This window comes from Hippocampus bargibanti, linkage group LG06 (assembly GCF_051943395.1).
Source record: "Hippocampus bargibanti isolate YZ-2025 linkage group LG06, ASM5194339v1, whole genome shotgun sequence".
Taxonomy (NCBI): Eukaryota; Metazoa; Chordata; class Actinopteri; order Syngnathiformes; family Syngnathidae; genus Hippocampus; species Hippocampus bargibanti.
The window spans coordinates 11,449,247-11,469,996 of record NC_142739.1 but is presented as its reverse complement, the minus strand read 5'-3'; the positions used below and the strand labels follow the sequence as shown (position 1 = coordinate 11,469,996).

Here is a 20,750-nt window from a genome sequence, read left to right as displayed (position 1 = left end):
GCCGATATCCGTTGCCCAGCCGTCGTTGCTACAATTGGAGCCCAATGGGCTTCAGAAAGTCCATGGCAATATTGACACTGAGCCAATACGAAAGCTTATTGAATCTTTGGGAAACATTCAGAAAGTAAACCAAGTGGTGATTTTGGGTCAAGTGCCTCCTCATGCACCACCTTTGGAGGTTCAGCAGATGTCAGAGCTGTCCAAAGCAGTCAATTTAAACATAGACCCACTCCAATCCGATTCTATGGAACTGACACCGGTGGAGTCGAAGACGGGGGAAGGAGACTTTTCAAACAACTCATATGATCCGATGGAGCAAACGATCACACTGGAACCAATTACACCTGATGGACAGGTCATCAACCTGCCCTTCTCAAATTTGGACCTACATTTTGTGTCAGATGAAAGCGTAGTGCTTGGTCTTGCTCAAAGTGAACAGAGGTTGGATCCAGAGGGAGAGATGATGCATCAAATTCATCCACAACTTGAAGTTAATGCAACCAACTCCAGTACATTTAAACCATTGGGTTTCCCAAATGAAGGAACAGACTTGAAGCAAGACCTTGAGCAAACCATCATATTAGAACTAACCCCTGCCCTGACACCAACTGGGGACCGTCAGCCCTCGCAAAATGAACAACAGCCGCAAATCCCAACCCCTTCATTGGTGCCAACCACTGAACTGGATCAAACTTCATACCAAAGTATCATAAATGAGCATGAAGCTGGATCCCCTGTTCCATCCTCGGAGACTGTTGTTGGGCACGACTTGACATCTCTACAAAGTGCCGTTTCATTGATGGGGCCGACAGTTGAGCAGAACCTGACATCTTTGCAAACGACTCAACAAGATCTCTCCGCTTCCAATTTTCTCCCACCACAGGCACCTACGCAGGCTTTAGGAGAATCTGGAGATGACTCGCAGGACATGGCTCAGTCGCAGATTCAAAATATCAGTCACGTTCCGTTGCTCTCACTATCCGATGGTGGAATCCCCCTGGAGTCAGGAGAAAAGACTACACAGGGTGAAGAATTTCTGCTTGATCGAAAGGAGAACCAGAATCAGGTGGAAAGTGTGTCCGATGTCATGGACACTTCTTTTAAAGAGGGTCCTTCACAATCATCCAGCAAGGAGGGAGCGCAGAACTCAGAGTTACCTGTGAATGTAATGTCAGCTCAAGAGCTTGTGAAAGTACGCAAAAGAAAACCAGCCAGGGCCTTGATCATACAAGGTTATATGCAAGAACTAATCGGGTCCATACTTGATGAAGATTTGCAAAATGGTGGTAAATCTCCAAAACGCAAAAGAACCAAAAAGTCTCATATTGTTAACCTGAACCCGCAAAAGAAGAAAAATAAAAAAGAAGGAGTGCCTTTTCAGCAATGCCAATCCCCCACAAAAGAACCCACAGTTGATCAAGCAACAAATCTGTTCGAGAATAAAGTGAAGAAGAAAAAGACGGAAAAAATTGCCACAAAAAGTCAAAAAGCAAAGAGTGCGACATCTTTGGCCGAAGTCGGGATGTCATCGTTAACCAACGATTCACCAGGAAGACAGAAAACGAGCAAGAAAAAAATGAAGAAAGAAATTGCAGTCAAAGATCTACAAAAGAGGAAACAAAAACCTGGAGTCAAACAGAAAATCCTGTCTAAAATCGTGCCAAAAGGAAAGTCCAAAAATTCCAAAGTCACAAAGATGGCAACAAAAAGACAACAGAAAAAGGAGGAAGTAATGAGCCCCAAAAGCAACCAAAATAAAGTCCAAGCAGAGTCACCTGGCACACAAGTAACACAAGACTCTCTCCTTTTGCTCAAAGGACATAAGCAGCCCCAACTGAAAGTTCATAAATTGGACCCTACCAAAACATCCGGGCAAGAAATTTCACCTCGAAATACCCCAGCGCAGCACAACGAAAAAAGCCCAGTAAACCCCAAATCCAAGAATGTAAATAGGCCCACTAAAGTTTCAAATAGTCCCACGAAAGTTACGAATGAAAAGGAGAAATCCAAAAAGACTCTCACATTGCTCTCATTTCTAAAAACATCCCACCAATCGGCCGAAACACAACCAGTCAAGCCAAAGAGCAGTCGAAAGCGCAAAGCTTCCTCAAAAATGGAGACCGAAGGGGTGATAACCGCCGCCCATTCCAAGCAAGCATTAGAGTGTAAAAACTGCGGGGAGATCTTCACTGAAGTCGCCTCCCTTCAGAAGCACAAGGCCATGGTGCATATTTTAGAAAGTCCCGAGCTGACATACACTAATGGCAACATTTTTGAAGGGGTCTCCAGATTAGGTGTCGAACATCAGGAAAAAGTTATCAGACTGATGAATCCGAGCACCGTTTGGGATCATGAACCGGAGATGACCTTGGTGGACAAGGAACAAAGTGTCTCATTTACTGCTGTGATTCCATCTCCACCTTGGCCTGCCGATGAAGGCAGCGTCCACGCTCCTATTTCTCCAAAGCCATTTGATCCGATTAAAATCCACAAGGCTTCTAAAAGACTTCTCTTTGAAAGTGACAGTCTAGCAAAGCAAAATGAATCGGAAAAACCGCAAGAACGTATGGCCAAAAACCTCCGTTTAGAATCTGACCACCCGAGCTCCATAGACGACATCAAGAAAGATGACGTTCTTGTCGTAGACCTTGTTCCCGTTGGGGTGCGCAATGGGAGTAACGGCGTGGCTTTGCCTCAGGATAACCTTTCCCAAAGTGACCTACATGACCCCGCTCATTCTGAAGCAAGTAGCTCGGAAAAAACAACTGATGATCAAGCGATCGACATGACAAGTTTACAATCCGTGTCGTGTTCCACGCAACAAGCAGGAGTTAAAGATGAGGAAGAGGAGGTGTTAGTCCAGAAGATAAAGCAAGCGGCGATGGGAACGACAAGGCACGGAGCAGTACGTTGGAACGATTTGAATCTGCGTGCCGTCACGGAAACTGGATTGGAGGGAGAGCAGGAAGATTGTCAGGTTCTTTATGAAAAACTTGAGTGTAGTTCCCAAATTTCTGATGGCGATGAGACAATTCCACAGACTTCCGTGGCAGATATTCAACCCAGACTTGATCCCCAGCGAAGCCCTTCCACTGCCTCCGTTGTGGATGAATTCAGTGTGTTTCAAAGAAATCCAGACAGGGGGAGTCAGCCATCTCCAGGAATTTATCTTGAGAAGGTCATCAGAGCTCAACCTGGCTTGGCTAATCGGCAGCCTCACCTAAGAACTTCCACTGAAAATGACATGCAAGCTCTGATCAAGGTTGAGGAGAGGGCATCAGATCTACCGTTTGGCGCATCCCCGTGTCTTAAGAAGGACGACAAATCGGGGGCAGGCACGCAGGCACAGCAGAACCGAGACATTCGGACGGTTCTGGTAAAGCAGGAGAGCAGAATCACGGTCAAGGACGCCCAGTCGCTGCTGCATAACGGACACAAGCATTGGAATGTGGAGCAAGTCTCTGACCGAAACTCTGCAAACCAACGTAAGTACTCATTCCAGAAGAGTTTTTCAACACTTTGCTCGGGTTAATATTAAAACCGGAGATACAGACGCTCCCCAATTTATGAACATTCAAGTTACGAATTACGTACAGTTTTGCGGGTGCAGTATGTGTGTCTAAAAATGTTCGGACAAAGATGCTGTAAGTTAGATTTAGTATTGCGTGCCTTTTTCCGGCCGAGCTCGCTTACAATTAGCTGCGCGCACACGCATGCACACAGACACATTAGAGGTGTCAAGGGCTGGAAGTTTACGTGATGGACACCAAGGCTGACCAATTGGCCTCCGCCTATGCTGTAATGTTGCCAATGAGTTCAGGCCCCGATCCGCAGAACTCGCTTACGATTGGCTGCGCAGATTTAGTGGGCAGGAAGGAAATCCCTCTTCCTAGTTGAGGCTCCTGCTGACTTTATTTAATACAATATGTCAAATACACCCTGATCCTCCCTGCTGCCTGCTGTTTTGAGGCCCGCCACCACCACCAAGCAAACACTGACAAATCTCTTCCGAAAACGACACATTCTCACAATTTCAGATGCTGAGGATACATCCAGCGACTGCCGCGTGTCTCCAGACTCAAGCATCAAGCAGTGCATCTTCTACCCGGTGAAGGCGGAGGAGAGGGAGCTGCCCCTGGGTGCTGGTAATCCAATTAGCGGAACCTCAGGCGCATCCGTTGATGTCAGACGGTCGCCGCATCCAACCACTGACTGTCATTTGTGTGAGTGCTTTGTTGTTTTCTGATGTGTTGGCAATACTGCCGATTTAAGATCACGGAAGAGCTTTTGAACTGTCAATGTTTGCACAGACGAAGGCACTCAGCTGGACCACCATGATTTGAGTGGACTTGAGATGATGGATGTTCATGACAACGTTGATGGACAAGGTTAGATTTGTTTGTTTGTGTCAGAGATGTTTGTTCGGACACTGTGAACGAAGACTCGAACACAGGAAGATTGTCTTTTACTGCTAGCAGTGGATGCAGCCATTCATGAAGGACGCCCAACCTCTGCAGCCCTCTGCCAAGCTATTTATTGAAAGTACAGTATCTGCAAATTTAAAGGACAACCGACGTCTCCGGACAAGTTGTGTCCATAATTTGTAAAATCGCTTCAATTGACTTTTACTGAGCATATTTTACAAATATTCCACCGCATATACAGTAAAGTCTCGTTATATCGATATTCTCCGGAGTCGGAAAAAATATCGATATAACCGGACTATCGATATATCCGATCCTGCGGGCATGTAATTTTCTCCTTGAGTTCATAGAAATAGTATCGTAATAAGTAGTACTATCGATATAACCGATATCGATATAACGAGACTTTACTTTATATGTTTTAAGAATCGCGCTGAATATTTCGGAAGTCTTGTTTTTGAGTTGGTGACGAGTCCTCACGTCACGTTACTGAAGGAACGCCCCTGTGCGAGAAAGGACATACCTTGCATCACCTCAATGCATTTTGCGATAATTTGTTTGGTCTGAAAACTTTGTGTTGATCCGTGTTGATGGCGAAATTAGAAGGAATACACATAAATAACGCAATGGTGAATCATATGTTACATCGAGACAACTATTAGATATTCCCTGACCAAAATTCCAAGGTGAAGAATCAACCAATTTCCAACGGAGCTCTGGCGCCATCTTCTGCATTTTCTGTGACGCTACACATCAGTCTTGATCACTCAAAATGACCCGGAAGACCTTCTTTAATCGATTGCAAACATTTATACTTTCCTCTTCAGAACTATTTGAATCATATTCATAATTGGATGGGTAACAAGAAAGCATATTCTCTGAATTTGAAGCCATTTTTTTGATTCTCGAGCAATGCAAGACGTCTTGGCGTGACATCACGAACTGGGGGCGGGACTTTCTGAAAATGCCCAATTCGCAGCTACATTTTTTGCAAATTTTGGAAACTAAGTCTTTTTTATTGGTGTTTTGCATTTGACTAAAAATATCAACCTGCGTGTTTTGGGTATTTTAGATGCTATAAAATGTTTTTCTGATGTCAGTTAGGAAACAAAATCACCTGATGTCAGTTGTACTTTAAGTGATATGTTAGTAAAACATAGTCTTCTCGATTTGAATAACACTTCCTGGATGTCCCAAGCATCAACATCCATAAACCAACAGAACATAGACATTTTAATGGGGTGTCATTCCATGAACGGATAGATTTGTAACCTGGCTAATGACCTCTTCCTATGAAGGAATTATCAAGTCCTAAATTCCGCCCAAGGCCAGATCTCCTACCTGAGGATGACAGTTTAACAGGCTGTGTCTGTTCACCTGAGATTGCCCAGATTTTTTGTGCTTCCATTGTGGGCCTTGTGTTCGCCAGCATACAACAGCATGAAACGTTTAAATATTATAACTTCTATTCTGTCTATTCTCTATCAGTTTGTGTCCGTGCGTGTGTGTGATTGTGTGTTTGTGTTTGTTTTACAACTGCATGTGTTATTTCCAAAAGTGGAACTGAATGAATACATGCTGTAGATTCTGACTTGTTGGCATCTAAAATCAATCGGATGGTGCATTATTATTTCAAACTGTAGTGAGTTTAACCTTCTCGTGGTCTCACTTTGTTACAATCAAACATTAACCGTGGACAACTTTGAACCGTCAGCAGAAGCGCAGTGTCAGCATCCGCCAGACATGCGGCGTTTACTTCTCCAGACTTCTGATGAAGAGGATACACATGTTTTTGAGTTGTCGCAACCTCATGTTGACGCGGAGGTTGAAGTCCTGGCCTACTTGGGCGACAACCGAGGCGACTGCACACAACAACCAGATGGAACAACACAAACGTAAGGAGTAACTTTTTCCTGACTAGCAACAACAATACTTTAATATAATACACATTATCCCAAAAAAATATTAGAAATAATAAAATTAGAGGTTGTTGTGAAATTAAGGCTATTTGTGGAAATATTGTACTTCTGTTTAGATTGATGTAAAGGTTTCTTCAGCCGTCATCTGTACTTCTTTGAAGGTGTCGGACGTTTCGCTTCTTACCCAAGATGCTTCTTCAGCTTCTTTAGCGAAGTAAAGTCTCCCCCCAACCGCGAAACGTCCGACACTTTCAAAGAAGTACAGATGACGGCTGAAGAAACCTTTTTATCGATGGACCACTCCCGTACGACTGAAAGCTTACACAGACGTTCTGTTTAGATTGTTATATTGCAATTCAAGCCTCAGAAGTTGTGTGATAGGAATTATATAAGGAAGTGAAACCCATGAAAACATGCTCTAACTATGTTCTTTTCTCCCAAGGGTGTTCAAAGCAGCAACTCGAGAGACCACCGAGCCCTTGGAATACTTTTCCAAATATTTTGGCTGGGAAACCTGGGTGGAAATGGGCCAAACGTCTCACGGCGTCACCGTGAAGGAAATCGCCCAATTTGTTGGGATCCACATTGCAATGGGGACTTTAAAGGTTTGTGCATCATCCAGTTCTCGTTTGTGTGACTTTCACTTGTAGATGCAATATTTACTGTAGCTGATCTCATGTCATTTGACTCCCCCCTCCCCGGCCCCCAGTTTCCCAGCCCACGGCTCTACTGGGACAACTTGACCAAGGTGCCCTTGATTGCTGAAGCCATGCCGCTTTCCCGCTTCCTTCAACTGTCGCACTTGTTGAAGTTTGCCTCACCTGCTCAGGATCCTCACAATATCAATGCAAGAGAAAGAACTCAGATGGACTTTTCTTATCACGCTGCAAACAGGAAGGAGCAAAGGGGATTGTCAAATGACTCTGTGGACCCTTTGTGGAAAATTGGCCTTTTATTGTGCCATTTCCAAAAAGGTTGCCAATCACTAAGAACACGGGGTGACTTTGCCGTGGATCAATATTTAATTCCCTTAACTGGTAAAGTACACAATAACAGTTTGGCTCTGCATAGCACCACTTTGATTGGATTTGGGGGTCTTCTCCTTCATGTGGACCTGAAAGCGGATCTGTGCGATAAGGAGGATGCTGTTGAGAAAATGATCCCCAAAGGCAGCACCGTGTTTCTTTGCAAGCAAGAACTCTCCACTCCTGCCATGCTCGAGCACCTCCTAGTGGCCGGGATCCACGGTGCAGGCCGAGTGGGGGGAGCCGAGGGCCAGATCGGTGATGAGTTTGTGAGCTCGGACGGCAAGCTGATGCTGCGCAGGTCACACAGCGGCTTCATTCTCTCCACGGCAGGAAACTGTCACAGAAGCATGGCTTCGCTCATCAGCAACTTTGACAAAGCCCAAGCAGCGGTGCGCCTCAACAGAGAATTGTTGAATCTTTACTCCATCCCGGTTACCACCTCACCTGCAGCTTGGCCTCTCGCTGTGCTCTGGTACCTCACAGATTTGGCTTTGGTCAATTCCTGGCTCTTGTACAGACACAATTGCATGGCCACATCGGCACCTTTATCTCTTATGGACTTCAGGTTGGAAGTAGCCAAAGCGCTGATCCACTCCAGCGGCTCAGAACCTCAGAACTCCGTCCTCCCTCAATCGTCCCCGGCGAAAGCCGACGCGAGGACTGACCCACCTAATCCCGGCACAGTCGAAGAAAGCCCCCTCCTCGATGCAGCAACACGGTACGACGGTTCGGGCCACTGGCCGGAGCAGTTAGCTGAGGGTGAAGGCGGCAGATGTCGTTTTGGTGACTGTCAGAGGACGTCCCGAGTTCTTTGCCTCAAGTGCTGTGTCTTTCTTTGCATCTCACGCAACCACAATTGCTTTTTGAATTTCCACAATCAGGGAAGTTCAGGAAGCCTCTAGCACCAGATATTCCTTTCACTCTTACTTTTCTACATGTTCCTTTTCTTGCTCATAAATAAGGTCACCACAAGCTGTTATGTGTGTCAAAATATGAATTGATAAAAAGAGTGACACGTGGATTGATTTTTAAAATATTTTTTTCAATGTGACATTCCATATATAGTTTACATTTTTCTACAAAAAAATCCAAAAGAAGTTACTTTTTTATTTATCATTGTTAATAGACAATGTTTACTCATTACAGTGGCTATGATTTGAATACCTACAATCCAGTCTAGTTGTACGGATACATTTTTATTTATTCCCGCCGCAAATAACTAATGATTGTGGTACAATATGATTCTAAAAGGTGTTACCCTTTGTTGTATTCCTTCTTGGATCAATCACTCACACTTTGTTTCGGCTGTTTTTTTCTGGTTTGTTCTATCTAGAAAGTTTCTGTTCAACTTGGCAAGTCAATATTGTATTCAGCAACTTTTTGAAATCCATCAAAAATGTCAACTGTGCAGATGCCACCAGTTGTGGTCAAAATCCATGCTGCAGTACATGGTGCTATACTCCAGCCACCTATTACTGCCATATTCCCTTTTTGTTATGGTGGATGAAGGGCCTGTTAGAGGTAGGTTTTTATTTATGTGGTAAGCATCAATACATCTCTTGTTGGGCTATGATGGGGAAGCTGGGATTTCTTCGTGGAAAATTCCCTTAAACTGCTTTAACCAATTTAATGGAACAACACTAAATAAGTCAATGTTGTCTTTTTTGTCATCCTTCTTTCATAATGATATGCAATACCCACGTTAGGCTTCTGAAAAACTCCTGTCATGAAGTATAAATAAATAAATAAATAAATAAATAGATTGTCCATTACTGTATAAATACTCTAAACGGGCAATTATGCACGTTTGGTTTTATTTACCTACATGAACAAGGTATCTTTCTCTGAAGTTCATATATTGTCGACGGTCGTTATTTATTAAATTAATTAACACTTCATGTGTTTGAATTGTGTATATTGTTTAGTCTACTGTTGATGTGTAAAACGTATTTACTTTTTAATTGCGAGTCTTGATTGAATAAAGTTACATTGGAGAAAAGTATTATTGGGGAATGCGGAGCAAAAAACGACTCGGAACCATTTGATTTAAACAAAGGCAACCAATGAGAATTTCAAATAAACCCACTCAACAAACTTTGGTCACGTGACCAAATATCCTCGTCGAGTGTATTTTATTCTTTTTCTCAATTTCCTTGAGTTCAATTACACGTGCACGTTTGAAATACTATTTGAAAACTTGCGCGCATAGAGTAAGAATTTCTTTTGGATTGGATGTTCGTTTTTCTTAGTTTAGTTCGTGGTTAGAAACGGCAGCCATCTTAGTTGCCCTTAACGGCTATGGTCTAGCTTCAGGAAGTGTCCGACTCGGTTCTGCGCGTTTACTTCTCTGGGGGTCAATTCTGTCAGTCCAACTAAATTTAAACAGCGCATTGAGGTAATGTACTTATTGATCCAGATCTTATTTCGAAAATGACTTTATGTTTCGGGTTCTGTTATGCCGCAACCATTAGCAAATATATATGTTGGCGCCATCCATGGGGCCAAACTTAATGAAACGCACGAAAAGTGTACGATGCTCTTTGAGCGACATTCTGTGTTGTTAGCGCTAACTCGCTGAGCATAGATGTTAGCTTAACATTACGCTGGATAGTTACTTTGCCGTTACTCCATTGTAGTGCGTATTACTCTCCATATCCACGAATCAGATGTACACGTACACATTACATTTTTTAAAGAGTGGTTCAGTGTGAGATGAATAACGCGTTCAACGTGTGGATAGTCGCGTTCGAAAGTGTTTGCTACATAGTGCTAACGAGTCAGACACGCTAGCGGCCTGGGAAGGATGAAACGTGAATGGACGTGAATTGAAAGGTTAGCGGCAGAAAGAAATCAACCAAAGAAATTTACGTCGTTTAATATGTTAAGAATGCATGGATTGTAAGGTTTGGCATGTCTATGGTTTTCCGTTATTAATTGCATCTTAAATATCAAGTATCTCGCGATTGTTTTTCATGCACCATACGAAACGATGTTTTGATTTGTGTAGTTATATTGCCTCATATCGCAATCTGATTGTTTTCAACAAACAAACTCAACAAACAATGAAAAATCAAGTTTCCTAATTTCAACTGCGTGCGCTGGTTGATTGAGAATCTATGAAAAAGCAACCATTTGTACCTATTTTATGATAACGTGAGAGTTGGTTGACATGATTTGGGCAACTATTTGCCTTTCAATATTTTGTGCAGGGTTTTACTGTGGCTTCTTGATATTCTACGATGGACTCTGATATTTTAAATATTGAAGATATTGTGATGGGTCGGGCACTGCCAAATCCACCCCCTCAAGACCCCCCTGAAAAACCAGCAGAGCCATTCAAACGGCCCATCACCGTGAATGGACCTCTTGCTCCAACTGCTCAACCCTGTGAGTAATGCATATCTTTGAACCACAAGACATTGGGTTGAATGAGTGAAAAATGCATTTCAACACAATTCAAAGAAAGAAAATAAAAAGGTAAAGAATAATTTGTGTTTATGTGTGTCCGATCACCAAATTAACAGCTATCATTTGCAGTCAAAACAACCTCTTTGTATTGTTTCACGGGTACTGTTTGGTCAAAAATTGGAATGTGGAAGATGTATGCTAACAGACTTGATAAAACATTGGGATCATTAAGTCAGGCTCTTGAAAAATTTGGGATAGGTCATGAGCCAAATCAACCAAATACACTCAAACAGATTATTCACCTGATTTAAAATGAAATATTCTGAATCATTTTCTTTCATGAGAGTATTGGTCGTGACTTCCAACGGATATCGCCCCTCAATTGAAGTGAAAGAGGACACCCAACAAGAATGAATTTAGCTGGGCAAATAATCGTTTTAATAATGTCAGAGCTCTTAGAGCAGGAGATGGCACAAAATTAGGCGGATGCCTCCAATTTTTTTATATCCAAAACACTACCCTGTGTCCACAGGAGACAAGCGTTTCTCTTGGCAGCCCGCTAAAAACAGATATGACACAAATGCTGGGGTTCTCACCTTTTGCCTTTTCTGTTGTCCTTTCAGACCAGCATGAGAATCTGCAGTGTTTCCAATGCTTCATCACCTTCTGCAATGCCAAAGCCAAAGAAAGACACATGAAGAAAAGTCACAGGGAAGAGTACAAGCAACAACTTCAACAGGTGTGCTTTCTCTATTGTCTGACCTGTTCCATTTTCCCTTTTATGTACCTGTTTGAGGTAATGTGTTGTAATGCATGTTTTCAGTATTGATGCCTGTCTATTTTCGATAGCCACGTTTGCTCTTAAAGCAAAGAGTTAGTCGTGAAATATAATCAATAAAGATGTGCTGATTTGTGCCTCAGTGTTAGAATCATTTGAAACGTGTTTTGCATACTAATTTGTTGTATTTGTGACTGCAGTCAATGTTGCAGTCTAGTATTCTGTCTTCAACATTCGGGTTGCGTCACCACCATAGGAAGAGCATTCAGTTGTATACAAAGGGGCCCCGATGTCCTTGACATAACGTCAAGCTGGGCCATTAATACTTTTTAATTTGTTTTCTAGTTTACAGAAAAGTGCTGCCAACTTTGCAATTTGGTCGCGACATTAATGCATTTTCCATCACCCGAGTAATGTTTGTTTTTTTCTGTGAAGGTGACAAAGGAACCTTGTTGTTCTCCTCATAGTAAACTAATCTTAACCTGTGCCATTCCTGCACAGGGCAACACGCTGTTTACATGCTACGTGTGTGACCGCACATTTTTATCATCTGAGGAGTTGACACTGCACCAGCCGGCACACAGCAAGGATGACAAACCCTTCAAATGTGCCCACTGCAAAGAGAGCTTCAGAACATTCACTGAAGTGAGACCAATGTTCAAAGTTTGTTTTACATTTTATTCGTCAAGTGCCATGATTCTTGCTCAAGTCTGAACCAAAATGTCTAATTGTCATATGTAAACTACAATAACTGTCATTATTTTTGACTTCAGATTTAAAACCTAGTTCTTCATTAATTTGTTATGCGTTCTGGATGTAATATGTGGAGGAAATAAACTACTCTAATGATTTCCCCAAATTTATAACGGCCCTCGAGAGGAAACCATACCTACAACGTGGCCCTCGGCAAAAAAATGACTTTGACACCCTTGTTTTAGACAGTTAAGTGATCCATGCATGTGTGCATCACAGTCCTTAGTCTCTGGGTTCAAATCTTACTTTTGGCGTTTTGTCAAGGCTGCCCAGGAAGCACCACCGGCACACAGCCCGGGCAGAATTTCAGCCTCTATTCTATTCATAATTTCTAATTGCTCACTTCCGAATATTTTCTAAGTACCAAGCCGGGTGTCCGTGGAGCTCTCAAGGCCGCCTGGCAAGCACCGCTTTTCTCAATTGACATGTTCCAACTTTTCTTACATACACAGTGCACACCACATTAATGAATAACTAGTTTTAAAATCAACACTCAATAATAAATATTGTGATTGTTATTACAAACCTCTAAAGATGGAGGACACTGATTTGCTGTGGCGACCCCTTGAAGGGAAAAGCCAAAAGGAAAAGAAGATTACATATGACAATTAGGCATTTTGTTGATGACTTTAGCATACCTGCCAACTACTCATGTTTTGCTGTAAAAACTACAGTTTTCATTATCTCCTTCCAGTTTATGGGTTAATAATGAAAATTACAGTTTCCAATAAAACTATAAATCAAAAATCATCAAAATAGTAAGTACTGTACTCAACGTTAATTCAAAACACGAAAACAGGTGATCAGCACCGTGCTGGCTGTTGGATTCCTTTAGATGATTTGTGCATGCGCGTGCTGCGGGTCTTTCCCGGTATCCAGAGTGGCGGCTCATTGCTGGAATCGAGACTCAAGAGTTAGCGTCATTTTTATCATTGTCGTGTAATGGCATCTGACGGAGAAAAATCAACAAAAAGTGTGAAAAGTCAACGGAAATTACAGTCATTTCGTGAGGAATACTCCCAAGTATTTCCAGGAGTTAGACTTTGCTCAAGAAAAGATGAAAATGTTGCGAGTTTGAGTTTCATACCTGTCAACCTTGGCTAACAGCTGCTGATATAAATGATTACAATTCGTGTATAAAAGGTGTAGTACGCTGTACATTGTTTTGAAGTGAGATTTAAAAAAACACTAACAGCTTGCTGCGCATGCGCAGTAAGCTGGACCCCTGCGGCGTATTACTAGGCTTTTCTGGTTTCAGAAGTTGGCAGGTATGCTTTAGTAAGCATCATGGAACTTGACATGCTTGATTTGCTTTTGCGGGGCCTTGACATCTTAATTTGCTTTTCGTGCCCCGCGGCCGTGACTTTAGCCATGTGTGACAGCCATGACATTGTGATTTCTGTTCTTGTTTTTGGCAGCTCACAACACACAGAAGGCACATATGTCCAGAGAAGCAGTTTCCCTGTAAAGATTGTAACGAAACCTTCCGCAGTGCTGCGATGCTTCGTACGCATCGTCTGGCGCATCACCCTCGCCCCGATGTTGAGACAAGTGAGCATTCGGAGGAGCCCGCAAAAAGTAATTGTTGCAAAAAGTGCGGCCAAGGCTTTAACAGTGAGTCTGAGCTGCATGAACACGAGCAGAAGTATCCCGAAGGCCAGCAGTGCAACGGCACCGCTGCGCCGACCAAGAAACGCAGACGCGCAATCAAGATTGAGCAGGTGGCAAGCACTGAGAAAAAAGTAAAGCGAAAGAAGACAGACGAGGCGGTGGTCTGTGAGGAGGGGCAGGTGGCAAATGCGGGCGCCGCTCCCGAAACACCGGCTGCCCCTGCAGAGGAGAAACCAAAAGCAGTTGGAGCAAGACGAGGGCGCCCTCCGAAAGCAGCGGTAGCTGTTAAATTGGATGCAGAAGAAAAAGAAAGCGCTACAACTGATGGCGACAAAGTAACAAAGGAGACAAAAGTGAAAGTGGAGCCTGTGGCGGCCAAGCAGCACGCATGTCCCGAATGTGACCTCTCCTTCTCCAGCTCACTTCAGCTGCGCACTCACAAGAAAGAGAAGCACACTGTCCGCAAAGCCCACCCGTGTGGCGAGTGTGAGGAGAGCTTTGCTCGGCCCGAGCAGCTGGAGACGCACATGTCACGTGCGCACGCCATTGGCCGCTTCGCCTGCCCCACCTGCGGCAAGAGCTTTGGCCGTGAGCGCACTCTAAAAGCTCACCAGAAGAGCCACCCCGAACAGCAGTCAGAGTCCCCCAAAAGATAGTTGGTACTCGCTGCTCAAGAAAGCAACAACACGTGTCCTCTTGTTTTCGGATCCCGAGTCATCAGATGATGACAAATGACACTGCAAGATGTTTGAATTTCAAGCTGAATCTTACACGGGACATCTCATTGACTAGCTAAATGTTACCTTACTGTTAACTAAATAATAGTTGCTTTGTAAAAACATAGACTGTTCTGAATGACGTTTTTTTGTGTGTGTTTTAACTAATTCACTGCCAGACGTGCAAAATTGTGTCCACTCCGATGCCAGGAATATGTCACTTTAATTCCAGGACCCACATAATATTAAGTTTTAGGATGACATAAACATTCAATGCAGCATAGAAAACCTAAGAATCTCTTCTTTCATCAGCAAAAACAAGTTAATTCCTAAATTATATGGGTCCGGAGTTATGAGCTTGAAATGAGGGTGGCTGTCCAAAATACAATGCGATACATAAATATTGGTTTATATAGTGCATTAACAACAGCTGAAGCTGGAACAAAGCGCAAACAAAACGGGGAAAATGTTGCCATGGCCAGCGCTTTATCGGCAACAATACAGGAAAAAACTAAACCTGAACAAATTCGGTAATACCGCTCCACATCATAAATTCGATTCACGAATAAATTTGTGAATGGCAGTGAATGAGTTAATGTTTTTTTCTCTTGTTAACAAAAAAAGGATTTGAAGTGCATATTTTGTAAGTTCTTAGATGCCATGTTTTTAATGCTTGTCAAAAATAATGTACAGCCCCTGGTTCGTGTATATTTTTTTACATTTTTTTTTTTTATCATGGCTAAGTGAAAGAGGACACCCAACAAGAATGAATTTAGCTGGGCAAATAATCGTTTTAATAATGTCAGAGCTCTTAGAGCAGGAGATGGCACAAAATTAGGCGGATGCCTCCAATTCTTTTATATCCAAAACACTACCCTGTGTCCACAGGAGACAAGCGTTTCTCTTGGCAGCCCGCTAAAAACAGATATGACACAAATGCTGGGGTTCTCACCTTTTGCCTTTTCTGTTGTCCTTTCAGACCAGCATGAGAATCTGCAGTGTTTCCAATGCTTCATCACCTTCTGCAATGCCAAAGCCAAAGAAAGACACATGAAGAAAAGTCACAGGGAAGAGTACAAGCAACAACTTCAACAGGTGTGCTTTCTCTATTGTCTGACCTGTTCCATTTTCCCTTTTATGTACCTGTTTGAGGTAATGTGTTGTAATGCATGTTTTCAGTATTGATGCCTGTCTATTTTCGATAGCCACATTTGCTCTTAAAGCAAAGAGTTAGTCGTGAAATATAATCAATAAAGATGTGCTGATTTGTGCCTCAGTGTTAGAATCATTTGAAACGTGTTTTGCATACTAATTTATTGTATTTGTGACTGCAGTCAATGTTGCAGTCTAGTATTCTGTCTTCAACATTCGGGTTGCGTCACCACCATAGGAAGAGCATTCAGTTGTATACAAAGGGGCCCCGATGTCCTTGACATAACGTCAAGCTGGACCATTAATACTTTTTAATTTGTTTTCTAGTTTACAGAAAAGTGCTGCCAACTTTGCAATTTGGTCGCGACATTAATGCATTTTCCATCACCCGAGTAATGTTTGTTTTTTTCTGTGAAGGTGACAAAGGAACCTTGTTGTTCTCCTCATAGTAAACTAATCTTAACCTGTGCCATTCCTGCACAGGGCAACACGCTGTTTACATGCTACGTGTGTGACCGCACGTTTTTATCATCTGAGGAGTTGACACTGCACCAGCCGGCACACAGCAAGGATGACAAACCCTTCAAATGTGCCCACTGCAAAGAGAGCTTCAGAACATTCACTGAAGTGAGACCAATGTTCAAAGTTTGTTTTACATTTTATTCGTCAAGTGCCATGATTCTTGCTCAAGTCTGAACCAAAATGTCTAATTGTCATATGTAAACTACAATAACTCATTATTTTTGACTTCAGATTTAAAACCTAGTTCTTCATTAATTTGTTATGCGTTCTGGATGTAATATGTGGAGGAAATAAACTACTCTAATGATTTCCCCAAATTTATAACGGCCCTCGAGAGGAAACCATACCTACAACGTGGCCCTCGGCAAAAAAATGACTTTGACACCCTTGTTTTAGACAGTTAAGTGATCCATGCATGTGTGCATCACAGTCCTTAGTCTCTGGGTTCTAATCTTACTTTTGGCGTTTTGTCAAGGCTGCCCAGGAAGCACCACCGGCACACAGCCCGGGCAGAATTTCAGCCTCTATTCTATTCATAATTTCTAATTGCTCACTTCCGAATATTTTCTAAGTACCAAGCCGGGTGTCCGTGGAGCTCTCGAGGCCGCCTGGCAAGCACCGCTTTTCTCAATTGACATGTTCCAACTTTTCTTACATACACAGTGCACACCACATTAATGAATAACTAGTTTTAAAATCAACACTCAATAATAAATATTGTGATTGTTATTACAAACCTCTAAAGATGGAGGACACTGATTTGCTGTGGCGACCCCTTGAAGGGAAAAGCCAAAAGGAAAAGAAGATTACATATGACAATTAGGCATTTTGTTGATGACTTTAGCATACCTGCCAACTACTCATGTTTTGCTGTAAAAACTACAGTTTTCATTATCTCCTTCCAGTTTATGGGTTAATAATGAAAATTACAGTTTCCAATAAAACTATAAATCAAAAATCATCAAAATAGTAAGTACTGTACTCAACGTTAATTCAAAACACGAAAACAGGTGATCAGCACCGTGCTGGCTGTTTGATTCCTTTAGATGATTTGTGCATGCGCGTGCTGCGGGTCTTTCCCGGTATCCAGAGTGGCGGCTCATTGCTGGAATCGAGACTCAAGAGTTAGCGTCATTTTTATCATTGTCGTGTAATGGCATCTGACGGAGAAAAATCAACAAAAAGTGAGAAAAGTCAACGGAAATTACAGTCATTTCGTGAGGAATACTCCCAAGCATTTCCAGGAGTTAGACTTTGCTCAAGAAAAGATGAAAATGTTGCGAGTTTGAGTTTCATACCTGTCAACCTTGGCTAACAGCTGCTGATATAAATGATTACAATTCGTGTATAAAAGGTGTAGTACGCTGTACATTGTTTGAAGTGAGATTTAAAAAAACACTAACAGCTTGCTGCGCATGCGCAGTAAGCTGGACCCCTGCGGCGTATTACTAGGCTTTTCTGGTTTCAGAAGTTGGCAGGTATGCTTTAGTAAGCATCATGGAACTTGACATGCTTGATTTGCTTTTGCGGGGCCTTGACATCTTAATTTGCTTTTCGTGCCCCGCGGCCGTGACTTTAGCCGTGTGTCACAGCCATGACATTGTGATTTCTGTTCTTGTTTTTGGCAGCTCACAACACACAGAAGGCACATATGTCCAGAGAAGCAGTTTCCCTGTAAAGATTGTAACGAAACCTTCCGCAGTGCTGCGATGCTTCGTACGCATCGTCTGGCGCATCACCCTCGCCCCGATGTTGAGACAAGTGAGCATTCGGAGGAGCCCGCAAAAAGTAATTGTTGCAAAAAGTGCGGCCAAGGCTTTAACAGTGAGTCTGAGCTGCATGAACACGAGCAGAAGTATCCCGAAGGCCAGCAGTGCAACGGCACCGCTGCGCCGACCAAGAAACGCAGACGCGCAATCAAGATTGAGCAGGTGGCAAGCACTGAGAAAAAAGTAAAGCGAAAGAAGACAGACGAGGCGGTGGTCTGTGAGGAGGGGCAGGTGGCAAATGCGGGCGCCGCTCCCGAAACACCGGCTGCCCCTGCCGAGGAGAAACCAAAAGCAGTTGGAGCAAGACGAGGGCGCCCTCCGAAAGCAGCGGTAGCTGTTAAATTGGATGCAGAAGAAAAAGAAAGCGCTACAACTGATGGCGACAAAGTAACAAAGGAGACAAAAGTGAAAGTGGAGCCTGTGGCGGCCAAGCAGCACGCATGTCCCGAATGTGACCTCTCCTTCTCCAGCTCACTTCAGCTGCGCACTCACAAGAAAGAGAAGCACACTGTCCGCAAAGCCCACCCGTGTGGCGAGTGTGAGGAGAGCTTTGCTCGGCCCGAGCAGCTGGAGACGCACATGTCACGTGCGCACGCCATTGGCCGCTTCGCCTGCCCCACCTGCGGCAAGAGCTTTGGCCGTGAGCGCACTCTAAAAGCTCACCAGAAGAGCCACCCCGAACAGCAGTCAGAGTCCCCCAAAAGATAGTTGGTACTCGCTGCTCAAGAAAGCAACAACACGTGTCCTCTTGTTTTCGGATCCCGAGTCATCAGATGATGACAAATGACACTGCAAGATGTTTGAATTTCAAGCTGAATCTTACACGGGACATCTCATTGACTAGCTAAATGTTACCTTACTGTTAACTAAATAATAGTTGCTTTGTAAAAACATAGACTGTTCTGAATGACGGTTTTTTGTGTGTGTTTTAACTAATTCACTGCCAGACGTGCAAAATTGTGTCCACTCCGATGCCAGGAATATAGTCATTGTCACTTTAATTCCAGGACCCACATAATATTAAGTTTTAGGATGACATAAACATTCAATGCAGCATAGAAAACCTAAGAATCTCTTCTTTCATCAGCAAAAACAAGTTAATTCCTAAATTATATGGGTCCGGAGTTATGAGCTTGAAATGAGGGTGGCTGTCCAAAATACAATGCGATACATAAATATTGGTTTATATAGTGCATTAACAACAGCTGAAGCTGGAACAAACCGCAAACAAAACGGGGAAAATGTTGCCATGGCCAGCGCTTTATCGGCAACAATACAGGAAAAAACTAAACCTGAACAAATTTGGTAATACCGCTCCACATCATAAATTCGATTCACGAATACATTTGTGAATGGCAGTGAATGAGTTAATGTTTTTTTCTCTTGTTAACAAAAAAGGATTTGAAGTGCATATTTTGTAAGTTCTTAGATGCCATGTTTTTAATGCTTGTCAAAAATAATGTACAGCCCCTGGTTCGTGTATATTTTTTTACATTTTTTTTTTTTATCATGGCTCTATCTAAATTAACATACATAATTTTTTTAATATACCACAATGGGTTTTTTAGTGATGTAGATTCAGCGTGGACAATGAATCCACTATAATCAGGATTTCTAATGAATGCTCATTTCTTTTTGCACAGAGGTGAATTACTAAGTCATATACATTTCGGGAATGAAACATATGGCTCTATCATGCGTACAGAGTCCCACAGTAAATTATGTATATTAAGTGTCTTCTCTCTGGATGGTTTCTTTCCTACTGCTGTGTTTGGAAAGTGCAAATAAAAAATAAAACTGTCTCTTGTCCATGCAGACTTTTGAACAAGTATAGTTTTTATTTTCGAGTCACCACAATGCATGTTACACCACGACACTATATGTAATATTACTTTACTGGCACAAATTATTCAACGGGGTTGGAACCGTATTGTCATGGTTCCCATTTTTAATCCCACTAGAGATTAAAAATACTACTACTGGCTTTTGTAAAGATGCTTGTCTCTATTGATTACCATTTTGAGCCCGCTACAAATTGAATTAAGGTGCTGCATAGGCAAATGTAAAACAAGAGACAGCCATCTAAAATCACAAAATCAGTTTTTTTTCAATATCAATCTTAAATTGAGCCCTCAGGAATTTACGATGAGGGTGGCACCAAGTGTGAACACGTCAGCGGGTGGTCATTTATTTTTGTGTGTGACATGTCGTCGAGTACATCTGTGTAGCCTCTCAGTCGTACAGGAATGGTCCATCGAGGAAAAGGTTTCTTCAGCCGTCATCTGTACTTCCTTGAAGGTGTCGGGCATTTCGCTCCTCATCCGAAGAGCTTCGCCAATGAACTAAAGTTGTGCTGGTAACTCTGGAAATCTATATCCCAATTGGACAGAGGTGGCGGTGCCAGACCCCTGCGCTGATAGGTTGGGGGAGCAGTGGACTACTCCCTGAAGCTACTCTGATTACTTCTTTTGTTCTGTCTGATTACCTACAGTATAATGTTCTACGCCTGGCTCTGATAGCCCATTCATTCGCCCATCAGCATGACTAAGCCGACATAGTAATGACCTAAGAGGTATGTTGTAAGCACAATCTAAATTAAACCTCAAACTGTAGCAGTTGAGGAATGAGAACACACGGTCGATTGGAGTACGTCTTTATTCCAACTGCTAA

General features: G+C 42.8%; 3 protein-coding genes across 4 annotated transcripts; all 3 read left to right on the top strand.

The window, feature by feature from the left end:
- The first annotated feature begins 59 nt into the window (after nucleotides 1-59).
- Nucleotides 60-9,410, top strand: znf576.1 (zinc finger protein 576, tandem duplicate 1). 2 transcript variants are annotated; one of them, XM_088999274.1, is made up of 6 exons: nucleotides 60-3,485; nucleotides 4,038-4,223; nucleotides 4,311-4,388; nucleotides 6,142-6,319; nucleotides 6,786-6,948; nucleotides 7,053-9,410. In XM_088999274.1, exons 1-6 carry the CDS (start codon nucleotides 188-190, stop codon nucleotides 8,271-8,273), a joined length of 5,124 nt encoding a protein of 1,707 aa, XP_088855400.1. In that variant the 5' UTR covers nucleotides 60-187; the 3' UTR covers nucleotides 8,274-9,410. The 2 variants fall into 2 exon arrangements, with proteins under 2 accessions (XP_088855400.1, XP_088855399.1); XM_088999273.1 differs by having other exon boundaries at nucleotides 6,139-6,319.
- Nucleotides 9,411-9,570: 160 nt separating this feature from the next.
- On the top strand, nucleotides 9,571-15,371 carry znf576.2 (zinc finger protein 576, tandem duplicate 2). Its single transcript, XM_088999590.1, has 5 exons — nucleotides 9,571-9,766; nucleotides 10,581-10,758; nucleotides 11,403-11,518; nucleotides 12,059-12,202; nucleotides 13,729-15,371. The coding sequence occupies exons 2-5, from the start codon at nucleotides 10,611-10,613 to the stop codon at nucleotides 14,575-14,577; spliced, it is 1,257 nt and encodes a 418-aa protein (XP_088855716.1). The 5' UTR covers nucleotides 9,571-9,766; nucleotides 10,581-10,610; the 3' UTR covers nucleotides 14,578-15,371.
- A 193-nt stretch (nucleotides 15,372-15,564) lies between these two features.
- LOC148896470 (uncharacterized) lies at nucleotides 15,565-19,882 on the top strand. The gene is made up of 3 exons (XM_088998430.1): nucleotides 15,565-15,732; nucleotides 16,273-16,416; nucleotides 17,940-19,882. Exons 1-3 carry the CDS (start codon nucleotides 15,565-15,567, stop codon nucleotides 18,786-18,788), a joined length of 1,161 nt encoding a protein of 386 aa, XP_088854556.1. The 3' UTR covers nucleotides 18,789-19,882.
- The last annotated feature ends 868 nt before the right edge of the window (nucleotides 19,883-20,750 follow it).